Source organism: Vidua chalybeata, chromosome 9 (genome assembly GCF_026979565.1).
Source record: "Vidua chalybeata isolate OUT-0048 chromosome 9, bVidCha1 merged haplotype, whole genome shotgun sequence".
Taxonomy (NCBI): domain Eukaryota; kingdom Metazoa; phylum Chordata; class Aves; order Passeriformes; family Viduidae; genus Vidua; species Vidua chalybeata.
Window position 1 is genome coordinate 10,875,671 of NC_071538.1, and position 27,516 is coordinate 10,903,186.

General features: G+C 44.6%; 2 protein-coding genes and 1 long non-coding RNA gene across 3 annotated transcripts in view; 2 read left to right on the top strand and 1 right to left on the bottom strand.

The window, feature by feature from the left end:
• Window positions 1-4,720: 4,720 nt before the first annotated feature.
• CDKN2C (cyclin dependent kinase inhibitor 2C) lies at window positions 4,721-10,398 on the bottom strand. The gene is made up of 3 exons (XM_053951072.1): window positions 10,099-10,398; window positions 9,581-9,721; window positions 4,721-5,951 (listed from the first exon to the last, which is right to left on the bottom strand). Exons 2-3 carry the CDS (start codon window positions 9,707-9,709, stop codon window positions 5,577-5,579), a joined length of 504 nt encoding a protein of 167 aa, XP_053807047.1. The 5' UTR covers window positions 9,710-9,721; window positions 10,099-10,398; the 3' UTR covers window positions 4,721-5,576.
• A 683-nt stretch (window positions 10,399-11,081) lies between these two features.
• Window positions 11,082-13,977, top strand: LOC128792580 (uncharacterized). The gene is made up of 2 exons (XR_008432455.1): window positions 11,082-11,811; window positions 13,767-13,977. It is a non-coding gene; the product is annotated as an uncharacterized LOC128792580 (long non-coding RNA).
• Window positions 13,978-15,218: 1,241 nt separating this feature from the next.
• Window positions 15,219-27,516, top strand: part of FAF1 (Fas associated factor 1) — a 152,648-nt gene continuing 140,350 nt past the window's right edge. Inside the window, exon 1 of the mRNA XM_053950465.1 lies at window positions 15,219-15,470. Within this exon, the coding sequence (XP_053806440.1) occupies window positions 15,426-15,470 (45 nt within the window). The 5' untranslated portion in view covers window positions 15,219-15,425. The remainder of the gene's footprint in view (window positions 15,471-27,516) is intronic.

The following is a 27,516-nucleotide window of genomic DNA, read 5'->3' on the forward strand; positions in this document are numbered from 1 at the left end:
TGTTCATTAGCTCCGTGTATATAAAAGTGTTCATTAAAATATCATTGTGCTGGTAATAATCTTAATATTAAGGAGTGAAGAGGGCTGTGTTGCAGTAGAAATGCTGCCCCGTTTCCTGCTCTCAGGGTGTAACAGGAGAAAGAAAGACCATCTTGATAGGCACTATCTGCTGAAGGAAAACTTTCAGAGGAGCTGTGAATCGACTTTAACCTTTTAGTGGCTGCACTGTGAAGAAAATGTTTCAAGCTTCCTACCCCGAATTAGGCTTCTTTAATTTAACAGATTCATAAATGCTAGTGGCCCTTATAATTACTGCTACAAATATCAAAAAACAGTTACAGAGGAACAAAGAAATGCAACTGGAACCATGGTTCAGTGGTCTTGTACTTCCCTGAAAAGCTGATTATACTTTTGGCTGATTCACTTTCTTTCAGAGGGAATTTACCCTTTCTGGCAGTTTGAGTCTGGTTGCAACAACGGCACAAAATGTATCTGGGGATGAGGAAATTGGCTCGGGGTCCTCTGTGTGTCAAACTGAAATTTGCCACCGAGCTCTAGATTTTGTCTTTTAGCCTCTGAGTGCCCCTTGTTTGGTCAGATTCAGAAGCCATTTTAACACTAGTTTAAAAATAGAGCCATTTCATTTGTGGTTTTGCAGGTGCCTTGCCCAATTCCATGCTTTCCCTGCATGACTTATCTTGTAGGATAAGCACTAATCAAAGGTCAAGGTTATTCTGAAGTATCCAGCATAGGAGAGGTCTCTTGTAGATCCTTAAGCTGAACTTCGCACAATTATAACTGATACTGTGCTGGAAGGTAATTCAAACAGGGAAAAAGTACAAAATGACAAGCAGGAACCTTTGGCACTGTAAAATGTCCCTGGTGATTTGTACTTAGTGCTTCTTCAAAACGCAGAAGCCATTTTACCACTCAGAGCCATGGCAGAAGTGATTTTTTTTTTTTTTTTTCCAAGTGGGGCTCTGCAGATCAGGGCTTCAGAGCCAGGCTTGGCACATCTGGCTCTCAGAAATGTGCCATGTACTTTACATCCGAAGATAATTTTTTCACCTCTGTGACACAGAAGCCAAGAAACGTGGATTTTTCCTTCCCCCTCTCTCGCCTGCCTGATTTTAAAATGCAACACAAGGTCATGAAAAGCTCCGGCTGGGAGATACACCTTGCTACGCATTTTTTTAAGGAAACCTGGAGACAAACCTAGTTTTGTCTTCTACATGAGCTGCGGTGGGAGAAGATGCTTCTGCATCTCTGGACGCGGGGCTGGGGAGGAGAGCCCGGCGCAGCAGCGGGAGCCCCGCCGCCGCCGCCGCCCGGCAGCGGCCACAAAGATGCGTTAGAAACATCCCCCCGGCAAGACGTGGGTCCCTTCTCTGTACTCACTGCGGCTGCGAAAGCACCGGAGTTTCGCTGAGGAGACTCCAGTCCCGGCTGCAGGGAGAGGGAGGAAAGGGAGGGGAAAAGAGAAAAAGGGGAAAAGAAAAAAAAAAAAAAAGGAAGGAGAAGATAGGGAAAAAAAAAAAAAAAAAAAAAAAGGGCGCAGTGCAAGTTGCGGCGGCGGGAGAGAGGCGGCGGGGGCAGCCGGGGTGTCCGAGCCCCGGGGCCGCGCAGCGCTGCTCGGCCGGCGGCCGCCCCGGGCCTGTCGGCAGGGACCGGGGCGCAGCGAAGCGGCGGCGGAGCCCGCGGAGGAAACTAAATAAATAAAATCAGACTGTTATTTAAGGCGCGTAAATTTAAAATTATTTGGACAGGAAGAGCAAGGGGAGCGGAGCCGCAGGAGCCAAAGTAACGGTTTCGGAGCCGGGCGCGGCCCCCCCGCCCCGCGGCCCCGCGCCCCGGCGCTCCCCGGGGGCCGCCCGACCTGCCCGCACCTCGGCCGGCGCGACCCTCCCTCCTCCCCGGGGACCCCGGCAGAGCCCTCCGGGAGCACCGACATTTTGAGTGCCTGTGTGGTGGGGCAGGCTGTGCTGAGAGCCGGTGAGAAATCTTTCTTTCTCTCTCTGTCCTTCTTTCTCCTTTTTTTTTTTTTTTTTTTTTTTTTTTTTAATTCCCCACCCCCCCTTCCTCCATGCACAGGATAGCAGTCCCCACGGATAAATGTGAAAGCTTTCCTCCTCTCGCTTTTTCGAGGGAATTTCAGCACTTTAGTCAGGAGATAGTAATGTCCGGCTGCTTCTGGCTGCCCAGTGAATTCCCAGGTACATTTGTGGAAGAAACCCTTTTCTTTCTTTTAGAAGATGAAAAGTGGTAGTTTTTCTCCAGTGTTAACTCTCTTTTCATGTGAATAATGCAATGGCATTTCCTAGGGAGCTAATATCTTACCCCACCATGGAATAAACCATTGATTCCATTCCTCTCCCCACACTGAAAGCTGGAAAGAAAGTATTTTCCTGTACTTTAATGTGCTGTGCCTTATTGCACTGGAGGCTGAGGAAAATTCACCTTCAAATACCTCTCATTCACTCTCCCCCGGCTAAGGGCAGGGCAGTGCCAGGGTTAGCTCTGCACCTCTGCCCCTCTCTCCCCAGCACACACAGATCGGGTATTTCACCTTCTCACGGCGCTGCTGCCACAGATGAAACTCTCTTCGTTCCCTGTAGGATCCCTTTAGGATCTGCCCCTTTCCAAAAGGAGCTCAGCAGCCCCCGCCGTTGTTCCGAGGATAATTTAGAAACAAAGGTCAAGTGTAACAGCTTTGCTCATCCGTGTGACTGAAATAGGGGAGAGGGCTGTTGCCCCACAGTTGTGTCTTCATACAGCCTGGTCGCTGTGAATCCTGGTATAGCTACATTTTATGCTCTATTTCTTCACATTTTTCTGTGCTTGCTGTATTTGTTTCTATTTATACCTCTCATCTCGATACTGCACTCTTTGCTGCCGATTCCTGGGCTGCTGCAGGGCGATCTCTGCTCCTGCCTGGAGACTTACTTGGCAGTTGGTTTATATCTAAATAAAAGCTCTCAAAAATCTTTAATTCCATCTCACACGCTGCAGTTTTGCATCTCTGGGTAAATATGTTTGTCGACATTTTCAGGATTATGCGAGTTTTTGAAACTGAACTTTTTGATGTTGCCAAAATACTGGGGGAAAAGCGCCAAAGCAATTTCTGAAACCACATGCGATAATGCAATCTGGTTTAGGTGTCAAGATTCTGTATTAATGAGACTTGCTTTATACTATTTTCTCCTCGCCCTGTAAAATATGAAGACTGCTGGAGGAAAGCCATTCCCCAGCAACCAGGCACCTTTTGTCACTGACAAGCCCTGTAAGGTACCTGTAACCCACCAGCTGACTGATTTCTTTGGTTTCCCAGAGGCTCTTTGCAGTAACTGTTAACTTCCAGGGATAATAGCAATTTTTGCTTTCCAAGTATCTAACTAGGATTTTCAATTGATCATCTTGTTTCTAGTAAGTTGAGGGGCTCACGGAGAAAACGCAGCAGTGAAATCAGATAAAACGCACCTTTACACCAGACTATCAGCCGTGACTCAGCCGCCGAGGCTTTGGGCATGGCCGGGGGGTGATTCGTCCTGGCTTTAACCCTGAACTCCTGGCACGCAATAAACGCCGCTATTTCTGACTAGGCGGGGCATTTTTCTCGGAAGAGAAGTTGTTCTATTAAGCCACTGCTTAAACTTCGCCTTAGAGTAAATTAAATGCTGGTGAAGCTCCAAACGGGTTTGGAATGAGTTTTTTTAGTAGCACGGGTGGAAAAAAAAAATAACAAACGTGGGAAAGCTGGATATTACCTTCTGGTGTAGCACAGAATTCGTCTTTCTGAGAGGAATGGAGAAGGAAAAGGCTTGGAGCATCCTCCAGGACACGAGGAAAGGAAGATTAAGAGCAACACAGAGCGATTTGGGTCACTTCACCTTGGGGACCTGTGGATTATGTTGCTCGGTTTAATATTTCAAGTGGTTTAGTGCTCTTTCTACCGGGAATTTTAGGATTATTTCCCCAAAAATGCTTCCTATGTGCTGTGCTGCTCCGATTAATGATCATAGCACAATTTTTCATATTTCACAGAGGTTTTTAATCAGAACACAGCAGTGTGACAGAGCTTATAGTAAATGTGACAGACAGTTTCAGCAATTTTTTTTTACTTGAAAATGTAGTAACTGATTTTGTGGGACTAATTAAAAAAAAAGTTAAAAACTAAACTAATGTATTCCCTCTCCTTTTTTAAATGCTATTTAAAGTAGTATTCATTTTGCATTGATTTAAAACCTTCTATTTTACACGACTGAAATTTAGACTATTCAAAGTGAAGCGCTTTAAACTGCCCATCTGCCCAATAAGTAGATCCTGTACAAATGTTAAAAGTTTCCTAATAGACTCTTCCCGATACGGTGCTGAGCATCGTTAGCTCCTGTTGGGGCTGGAGAGGCAAATGAGTTTCAGTCTGGTGAATACTCTCAACTCTCTGTTGCAATAGAAAATTTCCAATGGTTAAATTGTGTTTTAGGTGCAAGCAATAACTTAACTTCACAAATATCAAAAGTACTGCTTCCTAAATGTCACAGTATTCCAATATTCTTGTTTTGTGAGATGCTGTCATTAAAATAGTTTATTTCCAGACAAAACAGAATAGTTGGTGGAAAGCAAATATTACTTAGAGAACATCTAAACTGCAATCAGCAGATAAAGCGACCAGAAGTCTTATATTGCAGCTTTTGTGTCCTCTTTGACAATGGTTCTCTGCTGCTTGTTTTGAAACTAAAAAAAAAAAAAAAAAAAAAACACCTCTTCTGCAGTGCACAGTAAACACGAACTACTAAACTGAGCTGTTTAAAACCTCTGGCAATCGAAGAAACACCACTTATACTGTTTCTGGTAACTAAATTCAAAACCAGATTGGTGAAAGTTTAAATACACAAAGAGGAAAAGTGTCATCTACATTTAGAAAGTAAGTGACCTAGTTCTAGAAGCTGTTGTTAGTGACAAAATGCAGTTACTGCCTAAAGCATCTAAGCGCCATCCACTGTCCTCAGGCCACGCAGCCTTTGACTTCCAGCTCTGCCTGTGCAGGGGCTGCAGGTGACCCCTTATTGAGAGGATGTTTTTATCTAAAACAGGACCTCAGACTCTTGAGCCTGACCGAGAGGGGTGAGGGGAGTGAAGAGAAGGGAGGGATGCATTGAGAGGTGGGAGAAATCACAGTAAACTATTTCCTTTTCTTAAGAGTCCAGCAATATTTAGCATGTGAATAGTAGCTCTTGTATTAATGACTTGATACGAATGACCTAAAATAAATTGTAAAAGTTGATACTGGAAAACTAAATATGAGCAACCAACATACACACGGATGAGCCTGGGAGTACTGTGTAAAGTGAAAAGTATAGGAAACTGCTCAGAGCGTGGATTTAAAACGTTTCTGTTGTCTACAAACCCACCTCTGGAATTCCTTGAGACTTACACTACCAGCTGTTCAGGGTAAAAAAAAAAAAAAAAAAAAAAAAAAAAAAAGTAATGTGGCAACAAATGTTGTTAAAAAGGAGGGAAACACCCCAAGAAGTCTGCACGCCCTCACGTCCAAAGGAGACCCCGTGTCCTAGCAGGGTTCAGTCCATGCTGGGGGGGAAGGAGCTGCTGGCCTCCAGGAGTTCCACCACGGCTGCCCTCCTGTAGAGCTTGGCCAGGTCGTAGGCGGTGGCCCCCCGCTTGTTCTGGTGGCCCACCTTGCACTCGGAGTGCGCCAGCAGCAGCTCCACCACCCGCACGTGCCCCTCCTGGGCCGCCAAGTGCAAGGGCAGGTTGCCGTCGTTGTCCTCGATGTTAACATCGGCTTTGAACTCCAGCAGAGTCTGCAAAGTGTCCAGAAACCCCTCCCTGGCTACATCGTGGATGACAGCGAAGCCGGTCCTGTCTTTCAGGTTGGGGTTGGCCCCGTTACTGAGCAGCCGCCGGGCGATTTCGGGGTTCCCGAGTTTCATCACCTACGAAAGAGAGAGGAGAATTGGATACCGCGGGTGGGGCTGTGCTCCAGCACTGCCTCCCGTCCTCGCTTCTCATCCCTGGCTTTTGTCAGAGTCCAATTCTCATTTAAAGCAGACAGAGGAGACTCGCTATAGAACTAATGACACACCAGAACATCTCGTTTTTCATGTATTTGTTACTGAACTCGGTGAAATTGTGAAAGATGTTATCACTTCGGTGGCCGTAGCTTTCTGCCTCGGTGAGATTAATGCCTGAAATAGCACAGAATGGGATAGAACAACTTTTTTTTTTTTTTTTTTTTTTTTTTTTTTTTTTTTTTTTTCCCCTAGCGAAGGTCATCTCAGTTTCTTAACATATAAAAATTAAGTATAGTTCAGTTTTATTTGTCTAAGTATTGAGACACCTCTGCATTGTTAAACAGCAAATGTACACCTCTGTTGTTAAACAGCAAATATAGGGTCTCTGAGGAACAGATATTTTACCTAAGCAACAGCAAATGTAGAATGTGTTTTTACAAGCTTTCAGGTGTTTACATTGTCTGTGCATTATCATAAAACAAATATTTGGACTGTACCATAGCTCTATCTGTTGAGAAACATAAATGTTAAAATAAATTCTTCTCCCCAATATTTATGTTTCATTAGGTCACCCAAAAAGAAAAAGTCAAAAGGAATGTTTCAAAGTTACAGAAGTTGTCTTCTAAAATCAGTATATTATATTATACTTTCATAACCTTTCTATAAGTAAACTGTGGCTATGTTCTGTCGTTAAAACATCCCTTAAAAAATACAACAACAACAATAATTGGATTTTCTGACTGTTTCTCTCAGGGAAAAAAAAAAAGAAAAAGCTTCTTTCAATTTTCTCAATTGCGCTATAAAACTATCATAATTAGAACACAAATCTCTCTTATTTGTAACTTAACTGCTTGCACAGCTTTCCTTGTAATTCCTCATTTTTTGTTTGCACACTTTCCAAAAATGAACACTGTAATGTATATTGTGTAATCTCTAGCCTATAGGCAGTATTTTCCTGTCCTTGTAACTAGTCTCATTTTAAGTATAAATTTCAAAAAAACCCCAACTCTTTTCTATTTCTTTTGAGAGAGATTTACACATTGATTTGAAAATCGTGATTAATTAAAAAAAAATCAACATACACGAGCATTACAGTGCATTAGATTTAGCTTAAGGTACAATTTCTACAGAGGTTTGCTGAAAATCTCTCCTGACGAAAAATATATATCAAGTTTTTTAAGAAAAGCAAGATATAATACATATATTTATGTACAGTGTTGGAAGTGTAAAGCAGCCCAGCACATTATAACCACAGACAGGAGCAAAAGTGCAGATAAGACAGGCTGGGATTGAGGGAAAGAGATCTCTCTGTGCCCCAAGGCTTCCAGCTCCCGACTTCCAGCCACTTCTTTCACTTCTAACAGAGATGGAAGCAATGTAAAAGAAAACAGGATCATTGTGATCTCTCTTTGTTTAGTAAAAACTGGACATTCTGATCTCTTTTTGAGAGCCCAGGCTGTATTATTTGTGAATTCAAAACATATATTTGGGTTAAGTGGGAGTTTTCAGTGTTCAGGCCAGGGGACTGAAGGCTTCAGTTAAAGATGCGAGGGGGAGAAAATCCTAAAAAAGTGGTGCTTTTTGGCCGTGGGCTACAAGTGAACAGCAAATGCCTCCTATATTTTGCAAAGTTATGTTTTGTGGGGAGGGAGGTGAAGAAGTAGAAAACATTAATTGAATAAGTCTGACGAAGAGCATAAGGGCAGGAGATGTATTTGAGGCCTGCATAGGTACACTTCACCAGAAATAAAAAGGACAGAGCAAGACAAGCCAAGTAGTTGTTTAATTAAACATAAATGCAGAGGAAAAATATAAATTCATTGACATTAATATAGGAGCATTCTCTCCGTTGTAACTGAGAGAGAGATGACAGAGAGATTTTCTCACTCTTGCAGAGTGCACTGACAGAGAAATCTTTCGAGCGTGGCCAGGCACCCACAGCACATTTCAGGATGATACATATTGAAAATAAGTCGACAGATTCTCCTGTTTTGGTTTTTGTGGTGGTTCATTAGCTCAGTTGTTATAATCCCTAAGAAGTATCGTTAGGGCACAGATGCATGTTTAATATAGCTAGAGGCTATGTAATTGTGTAAAATATACCTTAATTCAGGATATGGACAGTTAGCTGCTTTTAGAAAAAATATCCAGCATTCCTGTAGGATAAATCGGTTTTCAGCCCTTGTCCCGAGGATAAATGAACTAGCTAAATGTTTCCTGCTTTCTTAAATAATTTAACTTGTCTAAGTTTTTAATTTAAACCCTTTCACTCTCTTAAAAGTTGCTGCAAGTGCCTGCACTGCCATGCGATGCCCTATTTAGGTGTTAACAGGACAGCGAGGAGCTCACAGATCTCCAGCTCCAGTGAAATTATCAAAAAAGGGTCATTCCTGCATTATCAGCAAGAGGTGCTTATTTTCCAGCTTTAACATTTTGATGTTAAGCCAAAAAGCTGTAAATATCTCGAGTACATTCACAGGTTCTATGCTGTTTAAAAATCCACTTTCTGAAATTATTATCATGGTTTTGGGGGAAGGGGGAAGAGGGGTTAAAAAAACGATTTTTCTAATGTGTGAAATAAAAAAGACCTATAGCTCCACTTCCACATTGCATGACTTATAACTTAAGTACAAATAACCACACTTATTTTCCCTCTGGATTTATAAATCACACCTTTCACTATTTGTTAGGTATTCTAGCCTTTTTGCCATCATTATCTGATAATATTAAAAGCAAAATCTTTCATCAGCTACAATAGTTAGCATTTGGACGAGTTCCAACTCCTGCCTGCACTGCTACACAGTTAAAAATTAGGACACAGCACCCTATACGATCAGAAAGGAAATAATTGGAAGCAGTACCCTGCTAGCCGATCTGAAAAAAGCAAATTTTAAAGTCTTAAATATGAATGAAAAAGCAAGTGATCCAGCTGGAACCCTGGCTCGCAGGGCTAGCTCTTAATGTACATCGGAGGTCCTCGCTTCTGAGCAGCATGATTCCCAATGAGAAAGGTCATTCCCACAAACAGAGTAGAAAGGAAAAGCACCATCCACAGCAGACCCCAGAACCCAGACGAGCCACGCTTTAAAAGCACATTGCAGGAAAGAAAAAAAAAAAAAAAAAAAAAAAAAAAAAAAAAAAAAAAGAAAGGAAAAAAAAGGAAAAAAAAGATAAAAATCCTAAGCTTCAGAGAACAGAACATTTGTGTTTACAGACCTGCTATGAAATCCTGCTCACCTAAGCTGATTTCTTTTCATCTCAGCTCTCTCACTCCTTGCCTCCTCCCCACGAAGTTACAAAATATTAGCAAACTCGTAGCCCGTTTGACATTGAGGGTGATCCCCGATTGAAAGAATGGTTTTGACCAGTTTTATTTCAAGTACGTCATTTTAGGGAGTTGGAGCCACTAAAGTTATAAAATATGGCATCCAACGACTTTGAAAAACCACTCGAATTTCATCCACCAGCCTGCTTAAAACGTTGTCTTTTTTGGAAACCCGGGTCACGTAGGTACCAGTGATGAAATATTTTCTCCCTCTCTGGATACCAACCTGCAGCGCAGTCCTCCCAAATCCATTTTGTGCATTGACGTTTACATTCTTTTGCAACAAATTAGTAAGTTGCACTAGGTCCCCCTTGGCAGCCGCGGACGCCAGCTCGTTCCCAGAAGGCTCGGCCATTCTTTAGGGTGACTGACGATCGGAAAAAAGATGAGATTTTTTTTTTTTTTTTTAACCAGGCATGGCATCGGAGACTGACAGAAGGATTGGGATGGTTAATCTTCTGGAGTAAGACCTTGTAGTAAATACTCGTAAAAAACCTCCTTGCCAAGAGCCCGCCCCTAACTCACACGTGATTATTCAGCAAAACTGCAGCTCCACTTGAAGCAAGATTTCTTTGCTTCCACATATAGAGTAACTCTTATTAAAGACTTTGGCCACTTTCGCGGGGGGAGGGGGGGAATAGATTAACAGCTATGCAATATATTGTATATGTTATAGGTAACATATATACACGTACACCGGAGACTCACTCAGACCTGAGATCTTGGAAGAAGAAGACAACCCACCCTGTTCACAGCCGGTTTCTGAAACTTAGCAGCAGCAGCAGCTCGGAGGAAAGGTCTCCTGTAGCAGTGTGCATCCAACTCCCGCTCGGGATCCCCCCTTCATCCCTCTCCGTCGGCTTAGTCCGGGCCCAGCAGGGAAGGGAAGGACGAGCCGCGCCCGCGGAGGGCCGGGCGCGGCGGCGGCGGCTGTCCCGGCGCCCAGCTCGCTCCCTCGGCGCTCTCGCTCCCCGCCGCAGCAGCAGCAGCAGCAGCTTCACTCCCGCGGCCCCGCGCAGCCTCCGCGCAGCGGGCGGGCGCGATCCCGGCCGGCGGCCGCCCCCGGCGGCGGCGACTCCGGAGCATCCAGGAGGGCGGCGGGCGGCGCGGGGGGGCTGCCGCGAACCGCCGCCCGCGCTCAGGGCGTGGAGGATCCGCGGCGCGGAGCCGTCTCCGCCGTCGTCCCTCCGCCGGGGTCCCTCCGCCGGGGTCCCGTCGCCGCTGTCCGCGCTCCGCCGGGCGCTCCCCGGGACAGCCGCTCCTCCCGCCGCGGCCGCGGGGCGCGGGGCGAGCTCCCGGCGGGGGCAGGGGCTGCGCTGGTGCCGCCGCTGCCCCGGCCCGGCCGCGCTCGCCGCCGCACTGACAGCCCCGCTCGCCTCCTCTTCCAACTTCGCGAAATAAAGCTGCACTTGCCGGTCCGCGGCCGCCGCCTCCGCCCGCGGCTTTGCGCTCCCCCTTTTTTAAGCACAAACAATCGCTACTTCTGTTTCCTAAGGACACGAAGCCGGTTTCTCTCTCCTTTTTTTTTTTTCCCCTTCTTTTTTTTTTTTTTTTTTTTTTTTTTTAACCTCATCAGCTTTTTTTGAAAAGAAAAAAAATTTGAGCGCTTTTTGAGTTGAAACACCCGCCCACATTTTAACGGCAGAGATTTAAGGAGGCGCGGCGGAGTTCGGGCAGGAAGGCCTGCAGCGGCTCCCGCCCGCCCCTCGCCCGGCCCCGCCGCGCTCCGGCCGCCGCCGCCGCAGCAGCTCCGCGGCGCCCGGTGCCGTCCCCTCGCCGCGCAGCCCGGGCACGGCTCCGCCACAGCCAGCACAGCCCGGCTGCTTTTAGGAGCAGCGCTGCTGAGGCCCGGGGGGGGGGAAATGAAAGGAAAAGGAGGTTGCAGCAGCGGGAGCCGCCGCACCCCGGCGGGAGGAGCGGGATCGGGGGAGCTTGGCAGGCGGGAGGGCGGCCTCTGCCACGGCGCTGCCCGGAGCTTCTCCCCGGCGGTCTCCACCTGCCCGCGGGGGGAGCGGAGCCGGCTCCGGTCCCGGTCCCGGCCCCTTCGCCCTCGCTCGGCGCCCCGCGGGCAGCGGCTCCGCGCTCGGGGCCGCGCCGGCAGCGGCGCGGGCTCGTCTCTCATCCTGAGGACAAGGTCAAGGATGAAGGGTCAATGTCAAGTTGTCTTAACGGTGGAAGGCGACCCTCCACGGCAGCACTCCTTGCTTCCCGCGTTTCTGGTGTCCTCGATTGATTCGAAAGTGCCATTTTGAAGGGGAACCGCGCCCGGGCACCAAGAAGACGCGAGGACTTCGCTTTTCCTTCCCCGGGCGAAGGAGTGAGGACGGTACAGGACGGGGATGTCACCGCCACTCTGCCTAACAGTATTTAGCGTCTTAAAGTGCTTTAATGGCTGGATTGCTTTAGGTTTCAGGGACCCTCGGAGGACTGCATTCTGCCAAGCGAACCCTCCGAGAGGTAAGCAGCAATGTCATGGCTCCCTGATAAGCACACGTAACCCATCGCTCGCAGGGGCAATCTGCACGGCTGTTTTCTGCGTGGACGCCACGGGAAAGTGATTTTGAATGTAAACAGGCGTGAGGCAGCTCGGGGAGGTGCGTTAGGGAGGGAACCTGGGGTGGTTACAGCTCCTCCAGCACTGCCCTGCGGGGGGAACCTGCCGCTGGCAGCCGGGCAGGGACCGGAGGTGGCCGGGGCCTGAGTCGGGACCACCGCCATCAGAGCCGGTTCTACAGCCGTGGATCTGCAGCTGAACGAAGCCAGACTTCTCTGTCTGGCTTTCCTCTCAGCTTCGGTTGCTTTTTGCTTTGCAATTGTATTTTCCTGTACTGATTCCCCCATCCACGCTTGTTTGCGAATATTACAAAGGTGACAAGTGTGAGCTGCCTACACACCAAGCAGGGAAAACAACTTTGCTCAATTTATCAACTGACCCTCCACTCCCATTCCCACTAAAGGAGAGAAAAAAAACCACGTCTATTTTTAAGGGCCTCATTCTGGTAATTCTCGTCCAGAAGAAATAGTGCTTTTTTTCCCCTTCATTTCCCCCCCCATTTTTTAAAAGCAAAAATATAAATTATAACTTCCCTCAAAGTTATGTATGCATATGTATGCAAGTAGCATATTTTTATTCAAATACAGTTGCTTTTCTGCATAAGAGGGAATTTATATGTAAAACTTGGAATATTCAGACAGCTGGCTAATAAATTACTTATTTTGTGACTAATTACTGCCTAAAATCCACAGGCTTTGGTGGTGTTACCTGTTGCTAACTTAGTGCAAAATTAGACCCGCAAATACTACAACTGTCTCACACTATTTTTTGTTGGTTTATGACTCAGAATAAAACTTCCATCTTCTGTTAATCATGCCACATAGCAAAAAAATTAAGTAAGGTGTAGCTGGAGTGCTGCAGGCCTCCTGCCTGGCTGTCTGGCCCAAAAATGCCATCAAACTTCCTCTACTCTGCAGGTCTGTCAAAAGTCTTTGCAGAAAGCAGTTCGTTAATCCTGATCATCTCCTCTCATGAATGATAAAGATACTCCACCTAAAACAGAGAGATTTGTCCCAGTCGGCTCCAGATTCAGCAGAAAAAAAAAAAAAAACCAAAAAACCAACAAACCACTTCTGGAGGCAGGTATTATCACTGGGCATTATGAGGAGTAAAATAATCGGCTCCCTAATTTGTCTGTCACTCGTTGGAGGATAAAACCCACCTCGAATGGCTCAGAGAGGCTGTGAGAAGGCAAACAGAAACTTTAGCTGTGACTCGAATGTGAACTTCCTGAGATGTGGGGCACGTGCAGCTTTTCACCTTTTCTTCATGTTCTGGATCAAATTCTTCCTGTTTTGATCTAATATAGATATCATTATTTAAAATATGACTGTAATAGACATGAACGCCGTGTAACTAATCTTGACAACATACCTATAGCTTCAATGTGTGCCAGGAATTAATTGGCTTTAATCCAATTGCTAAGACTCGCTTTTCAGCCTTTATTATAGTTACTCTCTAGCAATGTGTGGGTGGATTTGTTTGTAATTTAGCATAGGCTGTCCCTGGCATTGCACCATACCTCGTACTTAGTACAGAACTGTCTGTAACATCAAACTGGGGGGAAAAAAAAAAAAAGGTGCAGGTGTGAGGGCAATAAATTTATCATCCCTCCGGTCGGTGGTGGGGAGCTCGCATTGTTAAGCTCACGTCAGCGGGCAATAAAAACTTTTTGGCAAGCGCTGCCAACACAAACTAGAGCAGGAACACGGTAAAATGTAAAACCCAGCTCCTCTGACACTGTGGCTTCGCATCGTAAGTGGCGTTTCCGTGCGGCCTCAGCCCGCCCGGAGCGCCGCCGCCGCCAGACACCCAGCCCAGGCGCCCGCGTCCGCAACAGGCTCTAAACCATTGCCAGGGTTTCTCTTGGGATCACGGACCCTCCTGAAGGAACAGCTGAGCTTTCCCTGCGCCCCTCTCCGCACGCAGCGTTCGTCCGCGGCGGCGCCGGGCTCCCCCCGCAGCTCGCCCCGGGGCCGGCGGCGGCACGGAGCTCGCAGAGTCCGCGACACCCCCCTGTAACCCTCGCGGATGGACGAGAGAAACAATAAAGAACGCTGCTTCCTAAACCCGGCAAAATATCGTGATTCAAAGGTCTCATAACGTAGCGTTATTAGCTGACAGGAAAGCTGCTTGGTGCATCTGTGACCTCAGCTACGACACTCACAGGACACTTAAAGAAGCAGAGCAAAACATGTTGGACTAATTAGCAAGTTGGCGTCCAAATGTGTTTCATGTCGGTGCTAAGGGGGTACATGAACATCAGGTTGTAGGAGGCAGATTTAGAAAGCATCAGTTACAGTTAGATTTGCATTACTTAAAGCAGATTTATTTGCGGTATAGAATAGAATTGCATCTTACAGTGCTGGAGTGCTAAGCCTGAGCGAGGGCCGCTGTGCAGATCAGGGTGTGTTGGCTCAGAAAAACCTGCGAAAAATGCATTTCCTTCTTTTGAGCCAAGTCGGAACCCGGTGGAAACGTCGCCGCTCCCCCGAGCGCCAGGCGGTGCGTGCCCTCCCGGGGGTGCGGGGCACCGGGCGGGCACCGTGTCACGGGGGAGCGGAGGGGACGCGAACCGCGCCGGGAGCGAGCCGCTGCATCCACCGGAACCAGCGCGGCCCCGGAGGGAGGGAGGGAGAGGGGCAAGGCCGGCAGGAAGGAAGGAGAGATGGAAGGAGGGGTGGATGGATGGATGGATGGATGGATGGATGGATGGATGGATGGATGGATGGATGGATGGATGGATGGATGGATGGATGGATGGATGGATGGATGCCCCGCTCCCGCACAGAGAGGCAGGGCCGCGCTCCGCCCGGCAGCTGCACCGGCCCGCGTTTCCCCGCACGGCCCGGGGACGGCTGCAGCCAGGTCCCCGCAAACCCGTTAGGCCGCAGCCGGCGGCGGAGCCCAGCCGGGACACCCCGCGCCGCGGCCGGGCCCAGGGAGCCGCCAACCCCCGGCACGGGACGTGAGGATGCGTCCGCCCCGCGGCCCCGCTGCGGCAGCTCGGGCCGGGCGGGGCGCGGGCCGGGGCTCCCCGCTCCGCTCCGCTCCGCTGCGGTGCCGGCCGGGCGCGGCTCCGCGGTCCCGGCTCGGCGCGGTCCCGCCCCCGGCTCCGGGAGCGCTTGACAGGCGGGCAGTCACGTGGCGGCCGCAAAGCGCCTCTTTGCGACCTCAATGACAGGCAAAATGTGCGACACAGGCGCTGTGGAGGCAGGCGGGGAGCGGCGCTGCCTCCTCCTCCTCCTCCTCCTCCTCCTTCTTCTCCTCCTCCTCCTCCTTCTTCCCGGGCCAGCGGCTGAGGCAGCGCTGCCCGCTCCCGGCCCCGCGCCCGGCCCGCCGCTCTCCTGCCTCCTCCCCTCCTCGGCCCCGGGAGGGGCAGCCCGGGGGCGCCGCGGGAGCCCGAGCGCAGCGCGGCGCCTCCATGAGCTCCTGAGCTCCCACCCTGCCCCGTCCTCCCCGCGGCAGCGGCTCCAGGTGCGCGGGTCCGAGCAGAGCCGGGACGCAGCTGGCTGCAATGGCGTCCAACATGGACCGAGAAATGATATTGGCTGATTTCCAGGTAAATTTCAAGCCGCCGCCACACAGCCGTGGCCTCTCGCTGCTTTTCTCTTTCTCCTCGTTGCTGTGCTGCTTGTTCTTTGTGGGGAGGTCCCGGGTGGTGGGTGTGAAGCCCACCCTCTGAAGCCTCCGCTCTCGCTTTCCTTCTTTCCTGTTTGTCAGAAATGGGGAGCTTGTGCCCTATTCTCTCAAAGTGCGTGAACAAAATGCCTTCTTTAACTTAGAGAGTTCCAGTTTTTAATTAATAAAATAAAGCTTTTTCATCCACTTTGCTTGTTCCTACCCTCTGCAACCACCCAGGCCCTGGGACAGCTGTGAGGCAGCTCACTTGGAAGAGGCAAATGCCAGGGAGGATACAAAACTCACCAGTCCTCATGATTTGTCACAGTGTTTGTAGTGAATCACTTGCTGGTTCTACAGATTAGTGCTGAACAGAGGTGTTTCCATTCCAGCATCAACACTAAACTCCAGGGTTGCCTCAGCCTATGACTGTTGTGATGACGGTAAAGCTCTTCCCGCCCCATTCCAAACAACAGCGTGTTTGTGTAGAAGGGAGGAATATCCTCTTCAAAGTTGTTTGTTACCTTTCCTTCTCTCTACAAAAGGGTTGTAATTTAACTTCAGACTTCTAAATCTTATCCCCAGAATAAAGTCTTTCTGTAAGTGAAAGTGATGTGTTTAGGAGCGTACATTGCTTCTTAATAGTGCTTGTTTTATATTGTTTTTCTAAGACCAAGTAAAAAAGTGGATGATACCTGCATTTGAAATAATGGGGGGAGCCAAACACATCTGGGAAGGGAATCAGATAATATTTGAATATGCTTTTTAATATTTGCTTTTAAATTAATCCATTTTTTAAAGCTCTGTCCATTTGCAGTGGTTGTTCTTACATGGACAGGCACCTGGATATTCTTGGATTGATTTGTAAAACTGCCATCTGTATGCTCAGCTTCTTAAAAGACTGTTAGCAGTGAAGCTATTTTGTTTAGTTGAAAAGAAAAAAAAAGTCATCCCTCCAATTCATTCTCTGTGTGTGTTTCTTTGGAGCTACGGGTAGGGTGACTGTAGTGTGCACACTAATTCCTGTGTATTGTGTAATTAAGTAATTCCTCTGTTGCAAGAGGTACCTGGTATCTCACTGATGTTACTCATGGAGTTCCCAGCTGGTGACAGGGAACTGTCATCCCCTCCTGTACCCCATATCTTACACCTGTATTCATTAAAATGCTTACCAAATGTTACTATATTGGTGCTACTTTGTTGTACTTGGAGGTACGTTTGTGTATATAAGGGATGACACCCCAATTTTAGGGCCGGGATATCACAAAGGAGTTTTTCCAGGAACAGCAGACTGTGGGAAACTGGGACCCCAATTCTACATTCATACCAGAGGGAACAGATTCTTATGGGATCCCACATTACTACCTGAACTTGCAATCAGGAATCCCAGATGATGAAATTAGTGGCTGGTGAACGTAAGATTATTTAATAGAATTTTCAATACAGATTTACACTTTTCCAAGGTGTGTTTTGCTATTTTGCAGTATTGTTGTGCTTGGATTTTGAAACCATTAATAAAAATATAAGAACAACTGCAGTGTTTGGTACCATGAAGACAAGTAAGTATCATTGCAAACTTGCAGGTGGGTGGTGGAGTCACAGAAGCCAGTTTTAGATCAAGGGTGGATGACATAATGTGTCTGAACCTAGGACACAGGAAATATTTTATCATATACCAATCCTTACTTAAAAAGAACCCAAACATTTTCCTCTTGTGTTTCAGCAGACAGCTTTGTTTTCCTGTTTCATTGTATTTCTTTTTAAGATAATATCAAGTGTCTAGCTGATTTTGAAGTACTGAACTGTTAATTGTCATGCTGTTAAAAATTCAGATTAGTAAAGGACAATGTCAGTCATTATTAGGCCTTGTATCTGTAGACTGTTACAAAACAGTAGAGGTTTTTGGGTCTTTTAAATACTTGGTGGAATTTGCAACTCATTCACTAAGAATTTAAAATGGAGAATAAAACATTATGTGCAAAGTAATTCTGCATGATTTTTCCTTCTATATTTTCTGTACCTTTTAATTAATAAATACGTTTCTCAGAGTTCTGCTGCCATCTTCTATGTTTATGTGAGGTGTCCTGTTGAAGAATGTTGCACACAGTGAAAATTTCAAAAACAATGCTTTGTAGTTTAGTTCAGCTAATCTTGGTGAATTAAACTGGGAGGGAAACTTCCATCACCATTTCACCCTCACTTTTCCCAAGTTGTGTTTTAGGGGGATAGAGTAGTGGTCTTTAAACTTCTGAAACTTGAAAGGGTTTTCTCTCCCCATTAAAAAAAAAAAAAAAAAAAAAAGAAATCATAATTGTACTGATGCTTGATGCTTTTGTGAAGCTTTCATGGATTTATTTTGTATCTTGCAGAGTTATTGGGGATTTTGCCTTGGGTTCCAGCTAGAGCAGGAACTTGTATTGCATTCGTTTTTTTCTTTTTAGCTCTGATTGTAATACCAGGTTACTTCTGCATTTGGAGGTACTAAAGAGAATTACTTATTTTTAAAAAGTATTTTTTGTGTATATATATATATATATATATATATATATATGTATATATATACATACACATAAACCCATGGAATTTTATGAAATATTTTAAGTATAGAGTAAGGCACAGTGAGTGATCTACCAAAATATTTTTGCCTAATGTCTCTAAAACAATTCAAGCCTGTTCTGTGTGGTTTATAATTATTTTCTTTTCCTCTCCCTTTTAATGAGCCTACTGTGTGCTACCCAGGGAGCACAAAATACGTATTCATGCATGTGGGCTGTATAAGCAACCTGCCTAACTTTTCCTTCTTAGGCCCACACTTAGGAAAGATTATGCAGAAGCTTTGCTTTGTACATGAGTAGCCTGATTGTTTTCACTGGAAGTAGCTGATGTAGAGTTCAGTGCACAAACAAGTTTTAGCTTTTTTACTAAATGCAATTCAGTACTTCTCCACAAAGTGTCATTGGCATAAAGGAAAAACTCCATAGGAAAAAACACAACAGCTTGTTTTAGTAGCATAAATTCTTCAAAAAGGTAGCTCCATGTCAATTGGTAAGTGATGCTGCAACATACTTCACATACTGGGGGAAATAAGGGCATATAACATCAACGAATTTTTTAACAACTGTTCTGTTCTTTGTTTTGTTTGACTGCAAAGTGTGCTTCCATCTTCAGTGAGATACCCAGGTGCTCACATTGTACAGATATACTGATGATCTCTTGCAGTTTGGGGCATACTTTTTACTATAAAAAAAAACAGATTTTTTTTTTTCCTTATTAAATTGTAAAATTTAGTTGCACAGAGCTTCATTTAATTGACATAGATTGGTATTCATTCCCAAAGTTTAACTTTGAGTATTGGCAGAAGTGTCAGATACTGATGTTTTTGCACACTAGCACTTTTGCTTTTGTTTATACAGCTTCACTTAGGATTGGAACTAAAACTAGCAAGAATATTTTTCTGGCCTTATAAGTTATGTCCCCCTATAGGACCACTTAATTCGTGCTGTGTGCTTGTCCTCACAACAATCCTAAATGTGGAGTGGGCCTAAGGGTTGCAGTATTGTGGGGTTGCCAGCTCCTGTGTGTCCATGTATTACAAGAATATCTGGCACTCTGGAGCTTCAGGAGGAAATTTTTAAAAGAATTCACATTTTTTGTTGACCAAATAAGTAGCTCAGGATTTGGTCAGGGTGGGAGGATTTCATAGTGAAATGACAGGATTCAAAAATCCTTGCTTTCATTGAGACAATGGATTTCTAGTAGTTTTCATCTTCCCTCTCTCATCTGTGTTCATTGTGCAACCAAGGTATGTGCTTTTTTTTCCTTTCCCAAATTTTTAAAAAACTGGATAATAGACTACTTTTGTGTGATTCACACACCTGTGTATAAAAATGTCTTTTTTTCCCCCCAAACTTCAACTCTGTGTCAATCTCTTTCATAAAAACAGGTTTGTGGGAGGAGCAAGGGGGAATTGGGAAGGAAGAGCCTCATTGCCATCAGTTGCAGCAAAGTGAGAAAGCATGCTAAATGATTGTGTTTTAAATTATAAAATTGGCCATGACAGTGATAAATCAGTTTATTACCTTTTGGTTTGTTTATTTTTGAAGATTTAATTGTAATTCAATCTACTTATTTCCTTCTGGAATGGCAAAATTTAAAGAAACTGGAGAATCTTTTCACCTGGAGGTTAACACAGTGTGGTTAAATAACTAACAAGAGAAAGTTTTTTGTTTGGGTTGGGTTTTTTTTTTGTTCCTGTCTGCTTCAGCCCTGTAGAAGATTATCTCAGTTGTGAACAGTTTTCACTGTCCAACAGTGTGTGTAGAATTTACATTTGTATTTTTTTTTAAGGGTGCTAAGTGAGCTTTGCTTTCTTCTGTGCTTGTTGGCATGGTGTGTCAGGTTTTCTGTCATTTTAAGTAATTGCCAGTATAAAGATTTGATGGGTGGAAAAGGTAGGCAGATACAGGAATAGCTTCAAGTCAGTACCCTTGATTCTGGCCCTGGACTGTGACTCAGGGTGGGGGTTGGAAAGTGTTTCAAACACTTCTGTAAGGATAAACCACTCACTGTGGGTTCTGAACAAATCTCAAAGTGGATGTCCTTAATACTGATTTCTGAAAGAAAAAGACATGTTTTGTCATTAAGGTGCTGGGGCAGAAAGGGCTGCTCTTGCTTTCTTTGCAGGCTTTCAGTGGAGTGTTTGGGAATTTGGAACAAGGTCCTCAACAAAAGGTTGTTGCTGAAGAGAGTTCCAGTCAAAGTTTGAACATAAGCTGGAGGACACTTTCCAAAGATTTAAAGTTCTTGGAGGCCTACATTTTCATCAGAAGGTCTCCCTGTATACCTGGATGTACATTTGTTCAGATCTCTCTGAGCTTAAACCTCAGTCTTACTCAAACCAAAACCTCTCTTTAATGTGGCCTCTGTAGAATGTAGAGTGCAGTGGGTGCTGAACTAAGCTTTGCAGATGTCTCCACAGAAGCTGGAAGGAAATCCAGTACTTCAGAGGCTGGAAATCAGGGTTTGGGATAGACAGGTTTGTTTAATCATACCTCCTGCTGGGTGTCTTTAGTTAAAAGTGGGGCTCTGCTGTGTTTCTAATAGTCAGGTGCCCAGATGCTCAGTGCTGCTTTACCTGACCTGTTTTAATGGATATAGGTTATTGTATCTTCAGTTAAATTTTAAAATAGATAACAGGACTGGTTTTCAGTGTAAGAAAGAGGCCTTTAGGACACTGTAGGATGTTGAAATTCATACTTGGAAGGCCTCTTAATTTGCATTTTGATTAGAATTCCTTTTAATCCTTGTTGGATTTTATCACATTATAATTTTGTGCATTACCCAGTCAGTAACACCTTTGGAACTGGTAGTTGGACCTCTTGGTTTGGAACACAGTTGGTTTTGTTTGCTGTAAATGGCCCTAGGGCCAAGAGACATGATAAAAACATACTGCATGCTTAGTGTGTTCTAGCTTGGTTATTGCCATTTTCACTGTCTGCTACCATTCACTTCTGCCATCACTTCTATTAATTTAATCCTTGTGGGTTTTTGGAGTTTAATTTCTTTAGATATGTTTAGGCTCAGTTGTCATCCCAAAGTTCAGGTTCATCAGAACAAGGCTAATTTGATTTACTGGCCTTTAAACTGAAGGTGAAGTGGGTTCCAGAGCCAGAAATAAGAAGCTGGAGTAAGAGTGGTGTCCTTTTAGAAACATAACCTGGATATTCTCATTGATAGCTCTTCATGGAAGAGTCAGTTAATTTCTCCAATGTAAGGGCAGATAGTTAATTAGAAATACTAAGTGACATTTATAGAAAAGAAAGAGACTACTTTGACTATGATTTGTGTGCATTACACTCCTGCTGTAGGAACCTGAATAATTTACCAGTGGAGCACCAATTTGTCTTTAGAAAGAGCTTTATTTATTCTGGTTTTTTTTTCATTCAGTTACCTTGAAAAGACTCTTCACATCATAGTCATCTTGTCACCATTTCCATCAGTCCATTCATATAGGTATTTGGGTTAGTAGGTCACTGAAACAGATTGAGAGGTGGTAGCTGTAGGATCCTTTTTCAAATGCCATGACAACCAGTACTAATTATAATATTGAAATTATTAATGATATTTACTCCCAAAGGCTAGGAATGGGCTTTAATTGAAACATACTGTGAAAATTATTTGTCTTATTGAAAATACCACATGGCTAATATATCTTGCTAAGCAAGGATCATTTACAGTAGACTTTACACTTACTGAGTTCATATTTCTGTGTGGAAGAGGATGAGCATTTGAGCCATTTGCTTCATGTCTTAAGGAGCCTTGAGAATTTCCCATCTTGAGAATATTGTGTTGGAGCTGGAAAGCCTGAAAGGGTAGAGTTATCCTCTGTATTTGGGCAGTTCCTAGGATTCAGTTACCATTGCAAGCCTAGTTTTCACACACTTCCATATTAGAAGCAGAAGGTAGCTTTCTAAAGGAACTACATGGCATATCTTTGATAGGATTTCATATTTTTCTAGTCAGTGAATCAATTTGTGCATATGTGGGGCAGCCATTAGATGAGTCCTTTCCTTTAACTGCTGTAGGAACTAGAATAAAAGGCCTGGGGAAGTACCTAACATTTTACTCGTCCCTCATTATTTGGATGAAAGGAAATGACATGCTTACTGGCTGGATTGATACCTACTAATTAAGCCCATTTTTTAGAGTTGACTAGTTAATGTGCAATTGTAAAAAGAAACTGCTCAGAGAGGAAATCAAAGCCCTCATGTATGCATGACATGTTGTTTGGTCTATTGAAATAGTCATCTACTGGTCCTCTATGTCTGACTGGTTGAGCAGGTCTTTGTTCCACAGCAGTAGTTAATGCTTTCAAAAGATAATTCATTAAAACTGAAGTTCTTAAGAGACATTTTGAAACTAGAACAGAATACGTTAGCCCTTGGGTTACTTTATATAAAGTTTCATATTTTACCTATTGCGGAAAACAATTTGTAAAGGCAAGAATATTGAAACTGAGTCACTTCTATAATTTTTTTTTTTCTAAAGGTCAGGTTGTTTGTGTGAGCAAATACCAAAGGTGCCATATCCGTTCAGATTGAAGACCCAGCTGGCCTAATGTCTCATGTACAGCAGTGGCTGGTCCTTAGGAAAGAGCTGAAAGAAACAGAGTGGGAATGGATTTGCCTCATCCTAGTTTGTGGAAGTCAGCATTTTGAAAGCTTGATGATGGGGTTTGTTGTAAAACTTTGGAAATAAGCTGTGGCAGCTTGAGTTAGTCTTGTGTTCTTCAACTGACTGAGTTCTTGAGAGACATTTGAGTAGTTTTGTGATGTGTGTTTGCTCTATAGAAGCTGTGTTCACTGTTCCTCAGTGTGTCATATACATGTACATACTAAGCCTATTCTATGTACTTTATTGGAACTTCTGCTGTTTCTTATTAGTACAGAAGTCAAATTTGAAATGTAAAAATCTTAACCCCTTCTGGTTTGCACCACAAAAGACTCATGTTAGCACTGTGGGAATGTGGTGTTGATTTTGCCTTTAATCAAACTGATTTTAAGAGGAGTCTGCTGTGAAAAACTTGTATTTAAGTTCCTTTAAAGTTCTGGGGGCTCTCACAAATCTAGGGGTTTGTTCTGTGTGTCTCTGCTGACATTTTAGGATGAGAGTGATTTCTGTACATTTTAGCTGTGTTACAGGATGGTCCCAAAGTTCCTTGGTAGTGGGTATCAGTGCACAGAATTCGTGTAGCTTTTCTGATATGCCCTTGCCTTCTTTGAATACCTCTCTACTATTTTCTTCCTTTGGTCCCACTGACTTACTGTCAGGCTTTCTTGTCCTGATGCTTTTAAAAGCTTATATAATATTAATGTCTTTAGAAAACTGGTTGGTTTTTTTTTTTTTTTTTTTTTCTCTTTTCAGCCCTTGTTGGCCTGTGCTATTGGTATGACCTGTGCTTGGAGTTTGAATGTGCTTCTGTTTCCCTGCTCTGGATGCCTGTTGGTTTTGGCTGGGGTAGAGTTAATTTTCTTCCCCAGTGGCTGTTATGGGCTCTGCTTTGGATTTGTGCTGAACACTGAGTTGATAATAAGGAGATGTTTTTGTTATTGCTGAGCAGAATTTGCCCAGAGCCAAGGCCTTTTCTGCTTCTTGTGCTGCTACACTGGGAAGGGGGCTGGGGGTGCACAGGAAGTTGGGAGGGGACACAGCTGGGACAGGGGATCCAAACTGAGCAAAGGGATTTTCCAGACCATATGACATCATGCTTGGTGTATGAAGTGGGGGGAAGAAAGAGGAAGAGGATCTTCAGAGTGATGGTGTTGGTCTTCCCAAGTAACCACTACATGTGGTGGGGCCCCATTGTCCTGGAGGTGGCTGAACACCTGCCTGCCCATGGGAAGCAGGGAATTATTTCCTTGTGTTGCTTTGCTTGTATGGGTGGCTTTTGCTTTCCCTGTTGAACTGTCTTTATCTCAAACTGTGAGTTTTCCAGCTTTTACCCTTCTGATTCTCTACCTGGTCCCACTGCTGGGGCAGTCAGTGAGCAGTTCCATGGGGCTTGGTTGCTGGTTGGAGTTAAACCATGCCAGTGCCTTTTCCAGATTTTGAAGAAAATGTCTGTTCCTTGCTGTCCCGTTCTTCACAAAAAATTAAAAGGAGTGTTTGTGGAATGCTGACTAAAATATTCTTTTGTATGGATCAGTATTCTTCCTTTGTGTGCTTATCTAGAAAGTGGCTTTTATTTATTATTGAGTTGTTTTTAAAGTTCTGCTGCTTTTGAGACAATGAGGAGAAAGGAGATGAGTGCAAATATGCAGCAAGCGTTTGTTTGACCCATACAATTATTTTCTTTTTCCCATCAATTTTTCTTATGCCATACTCTAAGGGCAAAATGATTCAGGAAACCTTGGGGTTTTGCCCTCACTGACATACTTAATAAAAGTATTAAACAAACACAGAAACTCTGGGATAATCCTAACTAAAACATGTTTGTAGTTGTTGGGTAAAGGCTGTCTTCAGTCTTCAGGAAAGACAAATGGGTTTGGTAGCGTAGGGTACTAATTAATGGGTACTGACTTTTGGTTTGTTTTTTAATTCAGTTTGACCACTGCTCTTTGTATGTAACGTGTGTGGCTTAAACACTGGAGTGTTAGCATGGGGCTTGGGAGGCTTGAGTTCATGTCTTGGCTCAGCTCATGGGCTTCCTAGGGATCTGCCTTCGTGGTATTCTGGAATCAGAATTTGCTCCAGAGTCTTGAGAGAGTTCACAGTCTGCTGGAATCCATTTGAAAGTGGTTAGTGTGGTGCTGAGTTAGTTAGTTCTGCTGAGAAGTGGTTAGAGCTTCATGCTACCAAGTTTAGACTTTGTCCCCAGCTTGCTTTGTTTGGAAGGCTTGCAGTCATCTCAGAGCATGGGCAAAGTTCACTCCTGTCTGCTAGGTAGCTACAGGTTGAAATGTCTTCTGTGACCTTCATAAATATTATTTTTTCTTCTCCCCCCTCCCCACCTCGCTTTGCTTGAGGGGATGCTCAAATAGTAGAATGATGAAACTTGTAAATAGTTGGGTGTGGGAGTTGAAATGCGTTGGGCAAACTTAATTCTGGCATATTTGCCTAAAACCCTTTCTTGATTTCTGATGCTGGTGAGTAAATTAGCTTGTTTTTGCTAAATGAACGGCTGGTGAATCTGCTTAATTTTTACCAGATGGTCTTCTGAGTTATGAAAAAAAACAGAGAAGCATTCTTATCTCTTCAGTTAGATGCTTGCAGTAGGTGACCTTTCGGTCTGTGTCTTGGTCGATATGCCTGGATGTTGTTTTTTAAGTGTTTGTCTGAAACAGAAGTAAAAGTTAATTTAATAACCAGGGATGACTCATATTAAGAACAGTCTTGATACACTGGTAGGGTTGTTGCAAGGTTAGAACGAACAGGGATGCCACAGAGGGGTGGAGCTGATGAAGTCTGTGGAGGTGATCCTGATACTGGTGGGACTCTGGGATGAGAAGAACTGAGGTACCAAAAAATCCCAGTTGTGAGTGTCTGAGTGTGCTGCATTTCTTGATAGCCCAGACGGGAGTTACACAGGCATCTTAAATTTGATATTATGCTACTAAAGCCTTTACTTGCTTGGCTGGGCATATTGGCTTAACTTTACCTCTTTTGGGGGAAGAAGTGTTACACTTCGTTTCAGTAGCTTTGAAGTAATCACCATTGCAACAGTGTATGTGTGAATTCAAAGAAAATTTTCTGACTTATTAATATGTTATGGGTGAATTAGTATCCTAAATCTTTCTGGGTTTGAGTGGATTTCTAGCTGATACAAACTGGAGCTAGCCTTGGTTCTTTATAGAATTGATAATTATCCTTGATTATTGAGCCATTCTCCTCACAATGGATGGGAAAAAGAAGTGATGTACTATGTTTGACTCTAGAAAGAGGAAACTCAGGATTGGATTGTTTAAAAATCTTGCATCCAGAAACCTGATTTTTGTTAGGAATGCTTGAAAAGGGAACTTAAGGATTTTTCTAGAAGTAATAGTAGCCACTTAGTGGGCTGCACCAGTGTTCCAGGAGCCTGGGGGAGGCCATTCTTTCTCATTTTATAGGTGACACCACTTCTGCCAGGAGTACTGGGTTCACTATCAGTCACTCTATTGACAAAGCAGAGCAAGTCCAGGGAAGGGTTACCTAGGAAGGGAGGAGACTGGAGCATTTTTGTGTGAAAGGTGATGTTAAGGGAGCTGGCTTTGTGTAGCCTGGGAGAGGAGGCTACAGGAGGATCTAGTTGCTGTCTCAGTTGTACAGTGGGTGATAACAGACAATACAGAATCAAATTTCTCTTGGAGTTGGAGTCTGAGGGTGAGAGGCAGTGGATATAGGTTACAGCTTGGGAAATTATAATTAAATATAAGGAAAGCCAATTCTCGGTGACGGTGGTAAAGCACTGGAACAAACTGCCCAGAGAGGCTATAGACTCCCTGTCTTTGGAGATATGCAAAACCTGGCAGGGAGTAAAGTGTGTCTGTGAACTGTCTGGTTGTAATTGAAGAGGTGAATAAAGCAGTAAGGTAAATCTTGGTTCTTTTACAGGAAATATGCAAGGAGATGGGTAATGTCATTTGCTGTATCTCAAATGCTACTCAGAGCAGCTCTGAATGGTTTGTTGTTTTTAAGCTGCTGATCTGGGTAATTCAGCTGTCCTTCTGAGCAGGTTTGTGGCCTGGACTCAAGGGGTTTTTCATGCTCTTAGTCTCTCCAAATTTGAAGAGTAAGTTACCCCAGTGAATTGATTTTTGACAATATATGTTCTTTGCCAGCATTTCTTATGTCTCTTGAAAACCTCACATATCTTTATGGAATAGAGTTAACTCTAGTTGCCATGCTCTATCTAGTGATAACAATTTATTTGGTGCTTTCAAAAGTAAGCACTTCCTAGGGTGTTTTCTGTGCACTTGCATGTGTGTTAATGCTGACTTCCTGAACTTTTGTAGGAGATCCCAGAGGGTGAAAGCTTTTCTTCCTAGGCAATCCTGTTGAATCTTTTGGTGCCTTCATGCAGTTGTTTCTTTGGGCATTGTAGCATTGGCTAAACATTGAAATGACGGACTGAGCTACAGATTATTTTTCATCTGTTAGAGGAGGGAGTGGTACCCAGTGTAATTCACAGCTGTCTGTCTGCCTGGTTTTAGTGGGCCTGAACCTGTTGTACAAAATGTTCTCGACCTAGTTTGGGTTAGCTGAGAGATGGTCCCTTTTTGGAGAAAACACAGCTACTGTTAGTATCCAAGGGAAGTATGGAATTGTTCAAAAGGCATGTTGAGACTTAGTCCTCCATATCCAGCTACTGCTGTTAGGCCAAAAGTGGCCTTTTGGATACTTTGCCTGCAGCATTTTGCCTCGGCCAGGAGAGGGACGGTGCCACAGGTGAGAACCATCCTGCCTTGCTGCCAAATGCCATGTGCTGCCAGCTCGTGTGCAGCAGCTGC

Excerpts from the sequence above, each read along its gene's own strand:
- CDKN2C (XM_053951072.1), bottom strand. The coding sequence starts at position 9,709 with ATGGCCGAGCCTTCTGGGAACGAGCTGGCGTCCGCGGCTGCCAAGGGG. Across the intron at positions 5,952-9,580 it reads TTGGGAGGACTGCGCTGCAG|GTGATGAAACTCGGGAACCC; the intron begins GTTGGTATCCAG and ends TCTCTTTCGTAG.